Below are 20,068 nucleotides of genomic sequence, written 5' to 3'. Positions count from 1 at the left end.
CTGACGAATCCTGGAACCAGAAAAGGGCGGACGCGTAGCTCACTCTTGTCAAATTTTATCACCGAACCGTGATAAAATGGAAAGCGACCCGATTAATTGACGAATCGTCCGATCGTCCTCTGCGAGCGTACATCCTCCGGTCCGAAAATTTTCCAAGTTTTATCGGAAGAAAATTTACATTTTCAAATATCCGCGACGCCGAAAAATATCGGCGGAGGAAAAAAAGGGGGCATCATTCGTAACGTCAAAGTGTTCCGAAAGATTTATCCGGTGAAATCCCTCGAAACTCCTGCTCGAGCGGATACCCGGTCGAAACATCGACCATCGTAAATCCCCACGCGGAGAGCCTCGTAATGGACGTTATAAGGGCTGCAGTAACCGGCAAGGGATGCGAAGGGGGTCGGACTCTCGCGAAAATCATGACAAAGTTCCGGCCGACCTATTTCGATGACGACGCTGTCGATCACTTCCTGACGGCCGGTGATCCTTCCCGGATATCCGCGATATCGGCGACGCGGTTGCCCGAAAAAATTGGGTCGATGGAGGGATACGTTAATTCCCCCGAAAGTCGGAAAACCGCGCCGAACGCTTTTTCTCCTATATTTTTTCAGCGAATTTATTTGAAAGGTTTCCCTATACCGTGTCGTAATATTTTTATTTTCAGGTATTTCGCCTACGTTTGTCCACTTTTCGTGGCGTCCGCTCGTTAACTTATTTTCGGCAATACTTAATGTATCTTGCACGAAAATTTGTACCACTCGACGTCGTGGCTTCGAGTGGACCAAGTGGAACGAAAACTGGAAGAAACCTTTTCGCAAAATGTACGATATCGCCGTCCGACCTTTCCGAGCATTTTACAGGGTTTTACAGGCGTTTAGACCGAGCGGGTGGAGCGTAGTGTCAACAATTTAGGCACCAAGAATAGCCGAGAGCGCTCGATCGTCATTACGGGGCCGTTTTCTGCGAGGCCTCGGAGGTGTGGAGGTGGCTTCAATTAAAGCTCTTATAAAGAGATCCCACGCCCTGTTCAAACATAATAAGCTTTTCAGCCCGATGTGTAGTCCCTCCTCGGCTCGGCTCCATTATATTATACAAGTTTTCTCTCTCCCGCGTTATCTAGCCCCGTGTACATAAGACCTCTGTGTCGGAGTCGGGGAGGGTTTGCACTCTGCAACCCCGCGCTAATAGATGCATCTCTCGCTATCCCGCCACCGAATTCGCCTTTCGCATTTTGCATTTTCTGCACTCTGCCCACTCGGCCGGAAAAGTCAGAAATAAAGTCAAGCCTCCCTCGAAAATTACCTCCGACCGGAAAAGACTCCTTTCACCTGAGTTTTCCCCCTCCACCGAATACGGTCGACAGTCGGTCAGATTTTTATTACGTTTTTCGGGCCACGGGCTCGGGTGATAAGAGTTCCCCCTAAAATCCTTTTCAAACGCGTGAAATTCGGAGGCTTCGATGCGAGTCCGCACGGTAATGCAAATTTATCCCCGGCACCGGGCGAAAGGAAAAAATCGGCGAAAAGTGAGAAAAAGTGAAAATTGCGTCGACGGATAAATTCCCACGATTTTTGCGTCTAATGCGATTCACCCGGCGCCATTGAATTCGCGCCGCCTTTTCGCTCCGAATTGGCTGCAATCGCGAAAAACGTGGAATTGGCTGGGGACGCGACCGAGGATTACGAGGGAAAATCCCCAGCCGAGGATATTCATCCGCGAGGTCGAAAAAATGTCGCGAGCGATAAGGTTAGGGGCACCGAGGTACACCGAGAATAATTGTACCGAGCCACCCCTCGATGCATCTCGTTCGCAGCGGCGAATAAATAGCGTCTTTACGTGCTCGGAGATTGAGAGAGGTTTCAAAAAGGAAAATCGCAAGTACCGTACTATTTTCCTCTGTCCCTCCGTTGCGATTTCGCTCGACAATTGCCCTCGTGTAATGGAAAAAAGGAGGGAGAGAAAGAGAGAGAGAGAGAGGGGGACTTGACTTGCATCGGCGTTGGTAGGAAAATATTTGCAATATTTTTCAACGATCGCAGATAACCGAGAAACGAATAGAAAATGCGTAAACGCGCGACCCGCGTCAGCGTAGCTACGCATCGATTAGATTACAATTCATTGCCTCTCCCGGGAGGATTTATAGCCTTTTTAATCGAAATCCCGGCCATTTGTCGCAGGCCGGAATTGCAGTTTCCATCGGTATCGAAAAGTGCCACGCGGTCATAATTCGTGGATGCTCCGCTGGCTGGGCCGATGAGCACGTACGTTGCTCCTCAATATTCACGAATTTGATAAACTATCCGTCTCCGTCGCGCCGTAAATCACGTCCTTCGCTGTAGCGATGCACTTCGAAGCCCGGCCGACCGCGATTTATCGGAGTCCACGAAAGATGCGTCCAAAATGACGACCATCCCTTTCTCGCGATCCCAAACTCCCAGACATTCTCAACGCGCATTAAATCGCGTTTAATATTCTCATTCAACCCTCCATAAGCCTCGGCTAATCCCCGCAATGAATAGTTATCATTTTTATATATTCAGTAATTATTCCTTCGTGATAAAAAAAATCGCGTCGGGGTGAAATAAGAGAAAGAAATAAAAGTGAAAACATAAATAAAGAGGTAGTCCATTTGGAGCTCAAGGAGCAGCTAATTAATTTCCGTCTCTCTCAAGAAGGGAGACAATCGGCACCCCCCTCGCGCCGATGTAAACTACATTCCGGGACGGCTCAAGAAACGGGCTTTATCACCCTTTGTCTCCCGGTCTTCGTCTTTGTCCTCCGCATCCTCGACCTGCCGGAGACCGGCTGGAGGGCGAGAGAGAGGGGGGGCCGCTCAAAGGATGGCCGCCCGTCTCCCTTCCACCCCCGCCCCCGGTGGCGTCCTCGATCCGTGACGTCATTCTGCGGATGCAGCCGGTGCAGCAGGGTGCACCGACCCCTCGCGCGCTGCAGCTATGACGTCGCGGGCGCGAGACCCTCCCCCGGTTTCTATGGAGACGATGACGTCGTCGTTTCACGGAGAGTCGGCGAATAAACGAGCGGGAAGTATCGAGGGGTGCGAGGGGAGTCCCGAATTTCTGCCCGGGCAAGGCGACGAGGGTCCCTGGCCTAAATATTACGTATTCGGGGCCGAGACGCCGAGGGCGAAGGGTCGCCCCGAGTCGCCCTTCCCTTTCCGTGCGGGGAGAAACGGGTCACCGGACGGTAACTCGGAAATTACGATACATTCGTATCCCTCTTTTTGGCTCATTTCTTCCCTCGATATTTTTCGAAATCAACCGGGGAAGAGATTTCGTTTAAATTCAAGCCGGCAGGCGAAATGAATTTTTCTCTTTTAGGGATCGCACGTAATTTTGAAATCTTCATTGGCCGATCGGAGAGGGGCGATAACGTCCTCGACCCGCGAGGGTGGAAACTCCGTTTCGAATAGACGTATCGAGTAAAAGAGCGTCCCCGTTTGTGCGAATACCGAAGTATCCGATACCCACCCGCCGTTGTCGCCGTTCGCGAGGGGGATGGCGGACCAATAAGCGAGATTGCTCCTGCAGGAAGGCGACTCGGATAAGTGGATCACCCAAGGAGGCGTCAGCCCGCCCGAACTTCTCGGCTGACTTCTCGCCGATCTCTCGGTAGAGAAATTTCATCCCCGGTATTTAGCGGTCCGGTCGTAACGTTTCTCGTATACACGTGCCGCTTCCCGGCGAGCCATTCATTTTCTCACCCCTTCACTTTTCCCTCGGTGGCCGTAAAGATAATTCAAAGATTGAGCAATAATTCAACCGCGAGGAGGGCAACCTGAAATTGCCAATTGCAAGCCCGCCGATTAGCCCCGCTTTATGTCGCGATTCCGCGAGCGGTTTTTCGCGCGGCCGCGACACGTCGGGGCTAGATGACGTTTTCATTGGTCGAGTGGGCGAGCGCGGGTGTATATGCATAATGCATCCGTGCACGTGCACGTGCACAGCCGCGGGCACCCCTCGTGACCCTGTTTTACGGAGAGCGGGGCAATTTCGGAGTGGCGCCCCTCCGTGTAACGCGGCCTCGTATAACGCCGACGTCGAAGTCGCGTCGTCGACGTCCCGTCACGTTCCCGGTGGAAAACGATCGCCGAACTTTCGCGTCCCTTCGGCGCCCTGAAACTTGGCCGAGGTCAGTTCCGACGAAGCGAGACGCTCGTAAAGATCGATCGACCCATCGATCGAGTTTTCCCACGTTTTTTTCCCTTGCGCGAGCCCTTGTCATGGTACGGTACCTCTGTAACCCCCGATCATCCCTAAGGATAAAGGTGACGTTCACCTCTGCTATTTTATACTAGAAAAATAATTTTCTATAACATCTCGCGAGGAACATTTAGGCGGGAGGGGAGATGGAGCCAATTTTGCGTGGTAAAAATTATGAAATTCGCTAGGAGAGAAAAAATCGAAAAGTAAGGTGTCCTCGAAGACGAGAGGAGACCGAGGGACGAAAGGCGGCCGGAGCTCGATTTTTCTATCCAGGACGAGGCTGTTTTGACCCCTTGCCCTTTTTTCGTGGTCCTCGGGATATCCCTGGACGCAAGCTCTCGTTCCGCCCGTCCGCGGTGCATTTCCCTTCGCGACCTCGCTCTCCATTCGTTTCTCCGTCACGGCCCGGCAACGTAGGAGATACGAGTGCGTCAGAGGTGACGTCACGTAACCAGGCAACGGCACCCTTCGTCGGCGGCACCCCTCGTGGCATTTTTTTCCCCTTTGGGCTGGATCCCGCCGATTTCGGGGTCGCCCTCTCGGAGCCCGACCTCGAGAACCGGGTCGGAGAGCCCGCAAACCGGAAGTCCGGATCGAGATTCGAGTTTCGAGACTTCGATCGGTATCCCGGTCGGTCCCTCGATCGGTTTGCGAGCCGCTTCCCCCGCCGGTCCTATTTTGGGGCGCGGAAAGAGAGGTCGAGGGTAGACCGCACCCCCCAGAGATGCGGAGATGCGATCTCTCGCGGTCGGGTGGCTCTTCCGCGACTTTAGAGTCTTCCTCCGTCCCGAATCGAAACGAAGAGGGAACGAGAGGAAGCGATGGATAGATTCGCTGGATAAGAGGAAGCTGTTTAATGGAAGGAGCGAGTCCGCTTTTCCGTTCCTCCTCTGCGTCCGGAATCACGTTACAGGGATGTTTTCGGGGGCTTTCCGAAGTCCTGGTTGTCGGCAAGAGTGGTGGCTCGGAAATAGGGCGAAGCTAGTAATTTTCGACGAAAACGCGTTGCTCGAAAAAAAAAAAAAAATAGAAAATGTGCGGTGGTACTCTCGATTCTTGCAATGTCTTAATTACGTTCTCGCGGCGACAGGGCGTGAACGATTAGATCGGAGTCGTCTCTCGTGTGTCCTGTATCTCCCCTAAAAAAAATCGCAACCCCAACGACATCGTACCATCTACTGAAATAGTCGTAAGGTGAGTCGTTAAATTTTGTGTCGATTCCGAAATTCGGTAATTAAGGGCGCTACGTGCGCGTTTATTTCGGGGTAACGATCCAACGGCAACGCGCAACGAGTAAAAGGCAACGGGAAACGGGAAACCTTGCACGAACTAAAATTAAGTTCCTAAATACGCCGACACCTGCGATTACGATCCTCCTCCGCACGGCCGCGATAATCGGCAGATGCGAAAATCCGAAAGCACTTACCCCGTCCGGCTGATACTTGGGCACCCCTCCCGGCGTGGTGGCGGCGCAGAATTCGGCCAAGACGTCCTGCAGCTTCCTGGTCGAGTCTGGAACGGAGAGGAGAGCCAAGGGGGCCATAAGGGGTGGATATATTTCTCGGCCGGGGCGGGAGAGGGCCGAATTCGGCGGGTTGTTTGGAGAGGAAATATTGGACGATAAATCGAGCTAATAATAGGGGACCATTGGCCCGACTCGTCGGTTTTGACGTCATAATGCACTCGCCGGATCGGGCAATCCCGTAGGTGGTCCTATTTTCGCGGCGCGTCAATCGAAAGAGACGGGACGTCGGCCTGGATCCCGGGACGAGTCAACGGGGACGAGTCCGAGGGCTCGACAATTATTTCCCGAAATTGCAAGTGGAATTAAAGCGCACTTACATGCCGCCAGGTCCTGGAGCTGCTGGAACTCCGCCGGGGAGAGCTTATCCCAATGCAGACTCATCGTGGTTAGAGATCCGAGGTGCTATTAGCGAGACCGGGAGCTGCCGCGTGCAGCCTCGCCTTCGTCACCTGAAATTACGAGAAGAGATCCGAAATATTAAAAATCAGGATTATATGTGAAATGTTAAACGAAGACTCGAGAGGGAAGATGGGAGAAATTAAAGGATATCCCGGGTAGGACTAGGATCGGGGCGTTTCGTCGGGTCTTCGACATCGTCCCAAGGTGCCCGACCGACCCAATTAGTCGACATTAGTTGATCGAATCTCCTCTACGACGTTAGTAGATACCGAATCGACAAAAATCGTAGCGTTCGATTAGCAGTAAAAAGCTATCGCTTCATCTCGCAACGCTCGCGCGAGCTCGAATGGCCGCTCGATGGCGTTAAAGCACGATCGATTTAACGACAAAAACGATGAAAAAAAAAGGGAGGAAAAAAGGTACGTCACGTTAGTCGGATAAAAGTTGACGAAGCGATCCCGACCGCAGCTCGAACATCGACGAAAAATGACGGATTACAGTTATTCGTGTATCAAGAATTCAAAGTGACGGAGGTTGCTCCGTGAATCGTTTTATTTAATCGGTGAATGTTCTATTCGGCGCAAAAAAGTTTCTATCGAGAAGCACAGTGGAGTTATCGAGTTTTCTCTCGGAACAAGAGTTCAGGTTTTCGGAGAGTACCTCTTCGCGTGCGAGCGTTTACACCGATTTCGTTCATTATCGTCTCGGTACCGTATCGCGAGCGCCGGTATATGCAATTAACGAGAAATACGCAATTGACATAACGACTAAAATGTCGAAAAAGGTGGAAAAAGGGCACATCGCGCTCCCCCGGATAAAAGCCGATGCACCACAACTGCAACTCGAGCTTTACGGAAAGCTGACAGACTCGTATAATTTGCGCCCAGAGAGAATTTGGAATGACTGGGATTAACGAACGGTTTATTTAACCGACAGCTTTATACGCAGATTGTACAAAAAAAGTGTGAGAATTTAAGCGAAATGAAAAATCCGGAAACGCGGTCGCGTCGTTGAGACTTTTCCCGTCCGCGTGGATTCCCGTTCGCGAATGTACGTTTGCACTAATATCGCGTACCGTCGCTGAGCTGTCCTGATAAATTAACTCGTTAGAAGAAAAAAGAAGAAAAAAAGTAAAAAGCATCCTAACGAGCAGCCTCGAAGTCCCGTGCGAGCTGACAGAGTCGTGTCACCGATCAACAGGAAACGCCGCACGTGGATAAATTCCCTCCGGGGATTGCGGGGATAATTAAATTTCAACAATGGGAATTTTCGCTGCCCAATATATATGTGCACATATTCCTACATATGTATTCGGAGCATTGCTGTCTGAAATTTGCGTCCCGTTCGACCGTTTCGCTACCCGTGGGTATAGAGAGAGAGAGAGAGAAAAAGTACGTTCCGCCGTTTGTTAGGCGCAAGCCCATTCACCGTGTATGCCTCCTGAAACTCGAAAACTCATTTCGAGAACAACGACGCACCCGTGCTGTCAAAAATTGACATTTATCAAAAAACCGCCCCGGGAGGGGAGCGATTTCCGTGATGCGATACGATCGCTCTTTCCTGCGTTCAGCGTTTTCGAGTCGGGAAAAAATTCCGCAAACCCGGGAAAATAGAGGAGACGTAAGGCAAAGTTATTTCCGGCACCCGCTTTTCGCGATTCACCGGATCGGGGTCGTTCCTTCCGCTTACGAAGCTTCCTCTCGTCTTGCCGGTCCTAGACGTTCGGGTATAGAGGGGACGGAGTCGGGACGTCATGCTCCGGGTGAAGGTTATACCCGAAGACGCGGTCCATGCCGCCATCTCGTTCTCGGCCTGACCCGATTACCCCAGCACTTTCGGCTTAGCGTTTACGAGGTTATTTTCAGCTACCGCTTTTCACCATACGCTATATCAGGAGCACCCTTTTCATTCCCTGAGCTTCTCCCTTCTGGTCGCTCCCCTACTTTGGGATGTTCCATGCGCGTTCCGGTACCCACATTTTTTTTAGCGGAGGTAATATTGCCGCTAAAAAATTTTAATTGATTCCAGGGTCGAAAATACCCTTTCGACGGATCAGTAGAACCGCCGATAAAGCCGAATCGAGGGGTTACGTCGAAGAAGTCGTCCACCGTCTCGTTCGCAGCCCGGTCCGATCGGGCCGGCACTTTCGGGGTTCGTGTTTATCTTTGAGATATTCTCAGCTCGGTGCGCTGGCAAAACGAGGGCCCGTAAAACCCGCGAGGCGCGAATCCGACGTCCCCGATTCCGCGAGACCGAGAAATAAGCTCGGCGAAATAAGACCCGTCGCGCTAGAAGGCGCCTCCGATCTCTGAATTCGAAACCAAATTCTCCAACGCCAACGATTCTCGGCTTTCGAAAATTCTTTATTGAAAGTTCCCAACCAAATATGAATTCCTACGTCCCAATTTGGGGAGTATCGATTCAACGTTTGGTCAATTGATTAATTAATTAATTTACTCGACGACTGTATTCTAGCATGCGAGTAATAAATGTTCATTTAACGTGCGGCGAATAAATTGCGGCTTCCATTTGCATCCTGTAAAAGTAAGCCCGATGAGGTCAATTTATCCCGGTGGAATAAATACCGAATGCGCTCGACGTTCCTGGGAGAATTATCGTAACCGAGAGTCGCAATTTTGAAAATGAAGGTAACCTCGTTCGTAAATTGAAAAATCCCATCCGAACCGAGGCTTTAAATCCTCCTTGGGAGGCGATGACAGACCCCTCGACTCGTTTCAGCGAAACGGAGGAAAGCTCCTTTCAATTAACGCGCGTTCTTATCACAGGGAAGCGCGACGAAATTATCATCGGGAAAGTTTTCCGCGACTCGCGAGACGTCGCAGAGCTGCTCGCGTGCAATTTCCTCCTCTCCCGGGTCGGGTTTTCCGTTCCGGATTCGAGTTATTTCATTTGGGAGTCACCGGGAAGCGAGGAGACGGCGCTTCGGAGAACGCGCTCGTCCACCGACCGATTATCGCGGCCAAGGTCCTGCCGCCAAATGGATTTTCATCGGTTCACCCCCCGGAGACCGAGACGACGGACATCTCGCCTCTCTCGAATGGCGACGTCGAGGGATTTTCTCGTAGAAGAGAAGGGACGGCCGACGGGTACCTACCGGAGAGTCGGTGGAAAACTAGCGCGCACTTAGGCGTATTAAGCATTCCACCGGTGGTACGAGGCGGCGCCCTCGCCAAATGAAAATTACACGCGGGAGCAGCCACCCGGGGAAAGGCGGGAGAATCGGAGCAAGGGAGGCCGCGATAAGTGCCGGGCCCGGAACTCTCGGGCACGGCGGACGAGCGAACGCGAAACGCGAATTCGCGCACTTCGCGTCGCACTACTTTCGCGACGATCCCCCGTCGCCGGCGAGGAGGCACCGTTAATTAACCGCAATTAGCCGGATTAACCGGGCACGAGAGCCGGCGGCGTTGTCGGCGAAACAACCGCGACTCGCTCGAGCTACCTGGCAATAACCGTAATGGCCGCCGAAATAGTGGCGAGCCTCCAAATTTACGACTCGCGGTTTCGGCCTCGGCTTTTCTCGCCTAGAAACTTCGGCCCCGCCGGCTCTCGTGGGAGTCGGCCGGCGATTGCGGCGATTCCGTCGATCGAGCCGCTTTCGCCGGACGAGGGCTCTCTCCAAAGTACGGGAAAAAAATTCAAGCCATTTCGGGGCGAGAGGAGATAAACGAACCGCTCCCGCGAAATCCATTTAAATGCAAACGCGAGGCGGCGTCCGAAGGCAGGGGCTTAAGGAGATATGCAATTCGGAATTAAAGTTTCCCCGATTCGATTGACTCCATCGGGAAGTTCCTCTTCGCGAGGAGGCCTCCTCTCGATTCGGTCCGCAGCCTCCTTTCCGTGGACCGCCCGGCATTGTGCAACTTCTGGGCGAACCCTTAAGCAACTCCGGGCCGAGGGGGATAAGAAAAGGAAAACGGGGCGACGAGGACATACTTTCCGGAACTACCCAAGTTTTTCCTCTAAAGGAGGAAAAAAGGAACTTCGAAAATTACCTCCAACCGCCCGCGAGAGAGAGAAAAAAATTATTATCAGACAACTCGAACATAACTGGAGCATAAATCGAGTGCCGCAATTTTTCTCCGCCACTTAATTAGCCGAGAACACGTAGAGGGAAGTCGGGTACTTTAGATTTAACTCTTAATTGGGATTTGAGGGAGGCTTTCTCTCGTTCGAGTAATCTTTTCGAATATCGACGCCCTTGAATCCGTCAGATTTGCGAGTCGGGAGTCAATTCCGTCATTCTCGAAACTCCCGGGAACTTGGTCATTTCGAGGGGGAGGTCCTCGAGAGACCCTTCGAAAGAGTCTCGAGGAATTGGCCCGTTGAAGAGACCTCGATTGGTTCGCACCGGCGGGACGTGCCTCCGCGTCGAAGGCGCGACGAGCTTGTCGAGCTTGCGATGCAGAGACGAGGAACTTCAATTAAAGAGGAGTCTCCGCGGACCCGGAGGAAGGGGGAATTCGCGGGACCCAAGGAAGGAGGAGGGGGACGATCGTTTGGAACCGTGGTCGGAAAGAGCGCCGGGACGGCGACCGCTCGTCCATCGATCGACCAATCTCGCGACGCCTCCAACTTTCTTAGCGAGTTTTCTTTGCTATCGCATCGATAATACTTGACAATTTGAGAAGAAAGATTCGGTTGAAAAATTATTTCTTATCGATCGCTCCGGAGGCACGCCCTCCGTCCCGCCCCGATTTTTGCCTTTCGACCTTTAAAACGAAGAAAGATGCGAATAAAAAAAAAATTGTCGCCAATCGAAGTCATTAAAACGGCCCCCCCTTGGTTCGTCGGCGCGCTTCTTTCTCTCCTAATTCTCTCCCTACCATCCATCGGGGGAACGAGGTCGACTCGTTCGGACGCGGAACGATTCCGAGAGGACGCGCCGTTCCGCCGCCCCCTCGCGCGTCCCGGGAGCCTCCTTAAATCCCGCGACATCCAGATCTATATACATTCCGGGATTTTCCAGGAAATCCTCTCCGGTTGATCCGGGGCTCCCGCGGGAGAGCGACGACGCCCGGGCGAGGTCCTCGGATCCGTTTAGCCGGAGGAGGGCTCCTCTCTCTCGATTCTCGTTACTTTCCGGGGCGGCGCGATCAAAGACGCGTCACGTCGCGTTTCCGCGTCCGCGGGGGTCCCGGGGTAAAAAAGATCCGTCGACGGGATGGCGCGGAAGACCAGGGGGCGGGATGCTGCCGGAGGGAATCGATACGTACTAACCGACCGGGACAGGTCCGCCGACGACCCCTTCGGGAAATAAACGACACTTCACCTGCGACAGGTGGGTCGGAGTCCGCCGCGGGGACGAGTTATACGAGGGCACACTCGCGTTCAAGGAAACGCCCCGCGGAAAGCTGATATTCGGTCGAGGCCGAGCCTGCGTTCGACCCTTTCCGGGAGCTCTCGAGTTCCGCGAGCGTTTAATTTGTCCGGGCCATTGTCAAGGGAAAGTAAATGGATTCTTTGGCGAGGCCGGAATTAGTCGGCGAGAGTTAACCCGGCCGTAAGATCCCGAGGGCCTTTGTGCCCGCGGCCCACAATGGTGCGCCCGTGACTACCGGGCCGCTTTTTCATAAATAACGAACGACTCCTTTGGCGGGTCCATTAGTCCTGGCCGATACGAGGGTTTGCCCGAGCGAGTCTCAAGAGTCCGCGGAAGGAAACGCTTCCTCCTGCCCGACCGAAATTTCGGCACCCTGAGGATTACCAATTTACGGGCTTAATTAAGTATTATGCAAAGAGGGGAACCGCGCTCTCGGGTTTTCGAGGGGGTCGCCCGTCTTCCGCCTCGAACTCGGTAGACGGGCCGAGACGTCTACAAACTCGCAAAAAGTTCCCCGAGAGGGGGAGCAGTTAAACGAGCAAACTCGTTAATGAAAAATTACCGATTAACATACTTTACGGCGTCGTAAATGTTAATTCCACGTAATTTGTCCCGCGAGGCGTTCCGACGGAGAAGTCGATGGGAATCGTCGAGACTCGTCGTCTCGTGGAGGTCCTCGGGGATCAACCCCCGGGCGATTAAGGTGTCAAAAATTCCGGCCATCCGCCCAACGGGCCGTTAAAGATCGCGTAACGCTCGCAGGGGTCGAAACGCGATGCAAGAAGAGGGCGGAATTAATAAATAAATTCTCCCCCGCGGACTGGACGGCCCATTTCTTTCCCCGGCCAATTCGGGAGGGTTGCGCGCTCCGGTATAATAATAAGGACGATAAATTACGCCGATAAAGAGGAACATGGCCGGAAGTAGCAGCCGAGGCCTCGCCGCGAGCCACGGAGTCTCGGGGTGGGTTCCCCGTCCTCGGAGGTCCCGGTCGACCTTCCCCCTTTCCCGACAGGACCTTCCGTCGCGTTCCGTCCTACGAATAATCGCGGTCGATACCTTCGCTCCTTCGAAATTTCCTCGGACTCGTGAAATCGGTAAAAACGATAAACTACCCCTCCGGTATCCCGGCGCTCGCGTCCCTCCTCCGGAGCGCCAGGGCGAGGAACGAGGTCCTGGAGTGGATTTTCGCGTCCTTTGAAGTCGCGGGGCGTCCGTCCCCTTTTCCCCGCGCTCTCGTTTCTCCTTCCGCGGTGAGGCAGAGTCGGTACATTTTCTTACAAGGTGGCCACGACGCGCATTGTTCGCCGTGATAAAAGGTACGCCGGGCCGGGTCTCTCGCCCCGCGGAAAGGGAGCAGGGCGAGGGGAAAAAATGAGGGATGCCGAGAGACCGCTCGTTACGATTGTACGACTCCGAAGTTGCTCCCAAGTGGCGGACACCCCTTTTCTCCTGCCCGTCTCCGCGGCCCACGTTGCGAGTCGAGGTGAAACGGCCAATGAGACGCTCTTATACGGCTAGTTTGCGACGTTTTAGCGGGAGGAAAAGATCGGCGAATTTTCGACGTCGGGGACCGTAGGCCTCGCCGGTGAAACCTCTCTACGTTATCGAATGTTGGAAAATAAATCCCTGGAGCGTGCGTCGGTCGATTTTCGATTTAAAGGGTTCGGGCGACACGGCGTCGCGTGGACGAGGAAATCGAGTCCGAGATCTCGATTCGAGGAGAGGATCGAGCGAGCCAAATCGAGGGGTCGATGAATCGGCCCTTCGTTCGACGGTTTCACCCAGGTCCCACAAACCGCTCGACGTTTACGTCCGCTTAACTCGGTCACGAGGAAGGTACTCGAGGGCCGACATCGGTCGCGGATTAAATTACGACCGGCATCGATCTTCCGGAGAGAGCCCGTAACGTCCACGGGCATCGATCAAAGGGGGCGTCCTCGAGGACTCGCCGTGATCCCCGTCGAAGGAAGATATCCCGGCGAGGTCCTTTCCGGCCGTCGCGACGGTCGCCGCGATGGCCTCCCCCCTTTCGGCCATGCCCCCCGATGCACTCGCGGACCCAGGGATAAAAACCTAATTGAACCGAGATGGCATCGGTCGTCCCGGACGGCCGGTGATTACGCCCGAGTCTCGTAAATTGACGAGGTCCGCTCTTAAGCGCGAGGCTCTCGATTTTATGGAAGACTTACACCGCGGAGAGATGTTTTCAGAGCTTACACGAAACGGGACGACCCAACGACGGATCGCCGGGAAATAAATCGTCGCGAAGTTGGCAACGAGTCAGCCGACTCGGTCGTTCGGGGAGAGCACGTGGCCAGGAGCGGCGTTCGCGGCGCGAAGGCAGCGATCGGGTCCCGCTTTTTCTACTTTTTTCCCCCCCTTTCCCCGTCATCGCTCGCCCCTCCAATTTCTCCGCATAAAAACGGAATCCCTTTCCGGCAAGTGCATCCGACGTCCTCGCGTACCCCGGGAGAAAAAGGTAAATTGAACGAGATAGCATCGGTCGCTCCGCCCGGCCGGCGATTACACTTAAGCCTCGTAAATTGACGAGCTCGAGGCCCGGTTTTATAAAGGACCCTCGTTAGAACGCGAGATTTTCGATTTTACCCAACGAGTTCGGGGCTCGGGGCACGTGCGACGATTCACGTGCCTCGATACGATGCTCGTCGCGACGCGGACGATAATTCGTAGTTCGAGCGTCGACGGTCTCGAGTCGATCTCCGAACAATGAGGCGGCTCCGTCGATCTCCCGCGCCGGAGTGGGTGAGGTCCTTGTCGTCATGACATGCCCGATCCATTTAATCGGGCCAGCAGAGGAGCCGCAGAGGAGCCGCATAGGCGCGATCACCTTGCCGAAATCCGTTCCGGTACAAGCCCGGATATCGACGCGTCGGGCACCCCGCGCGAGAATTGTCCCCGCCTCAAAGGGAATCCTGCATATTCGAGGCGACTTCTGTCTCGGTGAATACTAAACGCGGTGCGGCTCTCCCGGTCGAATGAATTCTTAAACCAGGTTCCCGGTGCCAGCTTTAAAGATTCGTAACGTATCCGCCAGCTTGGATCTGCCGGAATAGCGATCGAATCGCGGCCAGCACCCTCGTCCGATATTTCTTGGCATCTTACCCCCGTCAGGCGGTAGACCACGAGTCGCGAATGCGATCCAACGGAATTAAGGCACTCGAGGAGCTACGAGAGTCCGATCGTCTCCGTGGAATGGAGCCGTGACGCGAGTAGATGCAGATCTCGCGGCCACGAGGAGGTAAGGAGTCCTCGATGAAAGTACCCTCGCACCATCGGCCGAGAGTCGGCGACTTCTTGCCCGATCGCCGAATTTTTTTTTTTTCTATACCCCGGTGATTTAGGTACTCGAATCGGAGAATATATTCGGGAGAGACAACGGATCGACTTCGTCCCTTATGGAGCGATTCTTTCCGGTAACGTTTTCCCCTCTTGCTCGACAACCGCTCCAAGGCGCGACTTTGATCAAAAACGAGAATATCGACAAAAAGGACGCACGGAAGCAAATCGAACGACAAAGGAGCCTCGGAGAACACCTCGAAGTAACCTACCCCGGGATCGGCGCATCCCTTTGCGATCGAATGCTCGACCGATCACGAGGTAAGGGTCGCGTCAAGCGGACCGTGGTCGAGGGTCGGGCAGGGTGGAAAAAAAAAAAATACCGAAGGAAGACACCCGTCCGGTCGCGCGCTGTCCAAGGTCGGGACCCACCTCGAGGCAGGACTCTCGATCGCCGGGCGGTGTTTGACTTTCCTCGGAAATATTCGACGAAAAGGGCGAAACCTTCGAAAAGAAAATCCAAAAGATGAAATCCCGATTTTTTCTCTACCCCCGAGGACGGGACCGAGTGCCCTCGAACGCCGCCGACCACTCGAAACTGGGAAAGCTCGGAAAGCCCGGAAAACGCGCAAAGCTCGAAAGCGCCCGGAACAAGGAGCGTCGAGAATGCTCGCCGCAATGCACCGCGAATGACGGTAATAACGCGGAATGCCGGCGTTGACAGGAGTTTGGCAGCGCCGTCGTTAACGCAGGTGGCTCCCCGATATTTATTATTGGCACTCGACTCTTTGCTTGCACCTTACGCGGAAGGTAACTGGATCGCGCGCATACCGACTTCGTCGGAAAAACGTACAGCGGGGAGAGAAAATGTGAAGAGTCAAGGCTTGAGCCTGCTTCCCCTCTTCCGCGCGAACCGCGTCCCGACAAATCGGCAATTTAAATCGTCCGGAAAATAATCCCGCCCCAATTTCGCGAGGTGCATCCGCGGCAGCAAACGCCGCCTCGACATCGGTTCTTCGAAGTTGAGGAACGGACTTCCAAAAGGCTGGCAACTTCGCGCAGAGGGGAAGGCAAAGTGCCACGAAGAAACGCGGAAGAAACTTCGCGAGAGGTAAAAAACGGAGGGCAAGAACTTCGCGGTGCACTTCGTTTGCCGCGAGCACGCACTTCGGGGGATAATTTCTTTTTCTTTCGTTCTCGTCGTAGACAAATTTTTGTCCTCAAAGTCGAAGTCACCGACGAGAAGAGAGGTAGGAAGTGGAGACGTCTCGACTCCCTCTTCGGGCTTCCACGACTCGCCGGGATGAAAAATTAACTATAAAATTGGACCCGCTCCAACTTCCCGATAAATCCCGGGGACGCGAGACGTCCGAGGGAACTTATTTCCCGGGTCGCGGACGGGTGCCGCCGATAATGACCAATTTAGAAAATAATCTTTCCGCAGCTTCCGGTTTCCCCAGTTGGTGCACCCTGTCGTCGGATCGGAATTAAGGCCTACGATTTCAAAATCGCCCCCCGAGTCCGCAATTTCAAAGAGTCAAAAGGTCCCGGACGGTGGATTCGAGAAAAAAAAAAGAAAACAGGGCGAAGCCATCGAGGAGCACTCGGATGCAAGTGCAATTGCGGCAACGAGTTCGATCCTCCGCGACCGCGGAGTGCACTCGAAGTGCAGGCGGAATTCGAGAATAGCTCCGGAGGGCTCCGATTAAATTATGCAATCGTTCCTGGCACCCGGAGAGCAGCTCCGCATGCGGTATCTCGGAATCCGAAATTCCGATGAATTCCCCTGCATCCCCCTCGCCCCCTCGTCCTTAAAAAAGAGCTGCAGCCTCTTTAAGAAAACAAATTCCGTCCGATAATTTCCGACCACTTCGCGCTTGGGAAAATTGGCGGGTCAGCTTTTTTTTTTCTCGCGATTTTCTTGCGATTATCGGCGAATACTCGCCCGATAAAGGCTCGCGGCGTGGTCCGCTATTCCGGGCTCGTTCGTCCCCATGGCAACGTATCCTTCGTCGACTGACCTTGAAAACGGGGCGAGGGGGCCGACGGGGTGGTAACGCGTGTCACGCCCCGCGGAACTACCCCTTAGTTACCTCCCGCACCGACCCGGAATATCCCTTTGCCGCCCCTCGGCCAATTAGTCGGCGGGAAATCATTCAAATTATCCTCGGGACGTCGGCCGGGGAAGAATTCGACGTTTCGGGACCATTTTCCGTATTCTGGGCAGGACGCGGGGCTCAGGGATGGGGAAGGCTCCAGGGGTTGGATCGGAATCGGGGAAACCGACGGGGAAGGGGTGCGAATCGCCGACTGCCCCTTCGGGCCGAGTCGAGGGTCCTGATTTTTTATTCAAATTTTACTCTGCCACTGAAGGGGTGCGTCGAAAATTATTCAAGCACTCTTTCGGGGTTTATAAACATTTTCCCCCAATTTCGGGTTTCCGACCCTTTTTTTTTTCTGCTCTCGAGCGGTGGCAGAGAGGCGCGTGTTCGTTCAGAGGGCGGGTCGACGATGGCACTGGCCACGGGACTCGATTTAGGCAAATTTATGGAGATCCGTAATTTGGTAGCCACCGAAATTATGGAGACATTACGGAGCCGGGTTTCGCGCATGCCGGTAGGCTGATACCGCGAGCCTGATAACGGGTCCACGGCAAAATCTAATTCTCCCACCCTGTCCAGGTTCGAGAGGGCGAATTTGGGAGTTTTGGAAAATTTTTGGGAGCCACCTGGAATCGCGCGATATGACTTCTGGATATGGAGTCCTTTAAAGGGACCGACGTACGAATCAACAACCTGTTGAAACGCGCGGCAAACCGACCGTTCGAGCATGTAATTTTCTATTCCTAATTCAATTCGGGTCAGAGTTTTCGAAACGTATACGAGGCGTTTCCTTTTCCTTCATTTCCATTTCCGCGGGATTCGAGGTGCTGCCGAAATTGGAGCAATTTACTCTAGACGGTTCGCGCGTAATTAATCCTAGAGAGCGGAGCCAAATGCGACACGCGTTACATTTCTAATCAGCTTCATTTGAATTTCCAGATCACACCCTAACGTTGCATATTCCTTCTGGAGGGAGTCCATTGAAACGTCTGCACAGGCTCCGACCCCTCGCGGGCGAGATTGCACGTTAACCGACAACTTCGCGGATTCATGAACCGCGCTTGCATATACGAACGGGTTCGCGTCCACCTCCGAGCTGATTTTCTATGAACGCGCGAGAGAGAAAAAAGCATCCGGACGCGAGCGTATCAAAGGACGCGCTGAATATTAAAATACCTGACGAGGTACTGGAAAAACTCTCACTCGGTGTATGGTTTCTATTAAATGACCCTTTTCACGACCTAATGACTGCGGCGATCGAGGAAATTCACGAAAAAAAAAATTTGGACCAAACGTGAAATGCAATAAATCCCCGTTAAAGTAGCTCGGACGATTCGAGACCCACGACGAGGACGAGGTCAAGATTTTCTATTTTTTATTATTTTCTCGAATATCGGGGCCAATTTCGACGTTTCCTTCAAAGGCGGCTAAAGACCGCGTCGGTCGGCGGAATCGCGGCTGGACGGCGTTCTGGAGATTTTCCGGCGCGGAAACCTGCTTTCCGCAGGAAATCTCGGGGAAATTCTCTCGAGCCGAGGAAGCTTTCGACGCCACGCGGTGACTCCGTCGAGTTTACGAGTTTCCTCGATCGAATCGACGTTAACTTCGTCATAGCCCATACCGGCTCTCCTCTCTTTCTCTCCTCGGGAAATTTCCACCGGATCCTTTTCCCAAAATATATAGGGTGGAACCCGCGTCGATCCCTGGCAAGCTTTCGACGTTTGGTTTACGATTTCCCCCAATTGAATCGCCGTTACCTCCGTTATAGCCGTCTCGAAATATTTTGCCGAAAAATGTTCATCCTCTTTCCTCGTCCCTTGGATCGCCTCGAAAAATACGGGAAAATTGTCCGAAAGTGGTGAAGGAGTTTCCAAAGATTTTACATTACCTCGTTCTCGAAGGGAACGATTCAAGATCCAAGACGTTCCATTATTTAGCGAAGGAACGCCTAAATTGACTCAATTTATTGCCGTCAGGCGATTTTGTTTCTTATGGCTGTCGTTACGTCGGCTCGACCATTAAGCGTAAAACCCGAGTCCGACAAAATGCAGTCGCTTCTCACTTTTACAAGTCCAAGCCGTCAAATTAAACACCGAGCTTCCCTGGGAATAGCCGCCACGATTAACGATGGCCCGGTGATAAATGGGACCTCGGCATCCCTCCCTAACGATGCGCCTCCTGGATCGATTCCCGGTTCCCCGAGTTCCTCGAAATCTTCCCGTCGGTGCTCTCCGTCCCGAGATTTCGACAAAACACGCCGAAGGGAGTCTTTTCTATTACGCCGTCCGGGGGTGAGGATTTATCGCTAATACGCGGATAAAAGAAAAGTTACCGTCGGGTTTGCCCACGACCGTGAAGCTCGCTGCAACCGAGGCAAGTGCACCGAAAAGGGATCCGAAATTCCAACGCGAGCGTCGCTTCTATATATTATATATTCGGTATATTACCGAACTCGAGTTTTCACTCGTAAACGGAAACGAGCTGGGATGCTTTTTTTCGCCCAACGACTGATGTTCGGCCAATCCCGTTTGGAAAAAAAGACCCCGTCGATTGACTTGCCTTCCAGACGAAATTTCCTCGACGAATCGCTCGCCGTGGACGCGTTTAAACAAATTTTGGAAAACGGTTCATCGCGTACACGGAAATTCCCCGTAAACATTCTCGGGGTCAAATTTCGGCGAAAACTACCTCGCCAAATGGGCGATATACCCCGCGTAAACAAAAGAGTGTCGCATTTCATTCTGCGATACGCGGATCCGTGATACTACATCCGACTCGATCACTTTTGGAAACCGGAGACTGTCGTAGAATAAATTTCCTCCCTGCAGAAAATTCCCTCGTCGAATTCCTTTACGTCGACGAACCCTATAAACTTTCCTCACGAGTGGGCAATTTTTTTTTTGGGCCCGAAATTTCTCATGAATTTCTCGGTGTAAAATTTTACTGCTAAACGCCACGTCAGGAAGACAACTTTATGCATCGCGTAAACGGAGTCGCGCTTTAACTTTTTTCGCGGATTATGCGTACCGACTCGACGGCGTAATTTCGATGCAAATTTTATCAACAAGTAGGTAACTTTCTCGCACGTTATTTGCCGAGTCTCGAAGTCGCGATCTTTTGAGAAAATTTCCTAAGTAAACAATGTCCATCGTCGAGATTCCGCGGAGAGGGAAGA

The 20,068-nt window shown here is 53.1% G+C and overlaps 1 protein-coding gene across 1 annotated transcript in view; it reads right to left on the bottom strand.

Moving 5' to 3' along the window:
* Positions 1 to 20,068, bottom strand: part of LOC105696330 (diacylglycerol kinase 1) — a 34,974-nt gene that overhangs the window by 14,291 nt on the left and 615 nt on the right. Inside the window, exons 2-3 of the mRNA XM_012418730.1 lie at positions 6,066 to 6,197; positions 5,650 to 5,735 (exon numbers count right to left, since the gene is read on the bottom strand). Of these exons, the coding sequence (XP_012274153.1) occupies positions 5,650 to 5,735; positions 6,066 to 6,129 (150 nt within the window). The 5' untranslated portion in view covers positions 6,130 to 6,197. The remainder of the gene's footprint in view (positions 1 to 5,649; positions 5,736 to 6,065; positions 6,198 to 20,068) is intronic.

Source organism: Orussus abietinus, unplaced genomic scaffold (assembly GCF_000612105.2).
Source record: "Orussus abietinus isolate OABI.00-Male unplaced genomic scaffold, Oabi_2.0 scaffold34, whole genome shotgun sequence".
Classification (NCBI taxonomy): domain Eukaryota; kingdom Metazoa; phylum Arthropoda; class Insecta; order Hymenoptera; family Orussidae; genus Orussus; species Orussus abietinus.
Note: the sequence above shows the minus strand (reverse complement) of the source record. Positions and strands in the feature narration are given on the sequence as shown.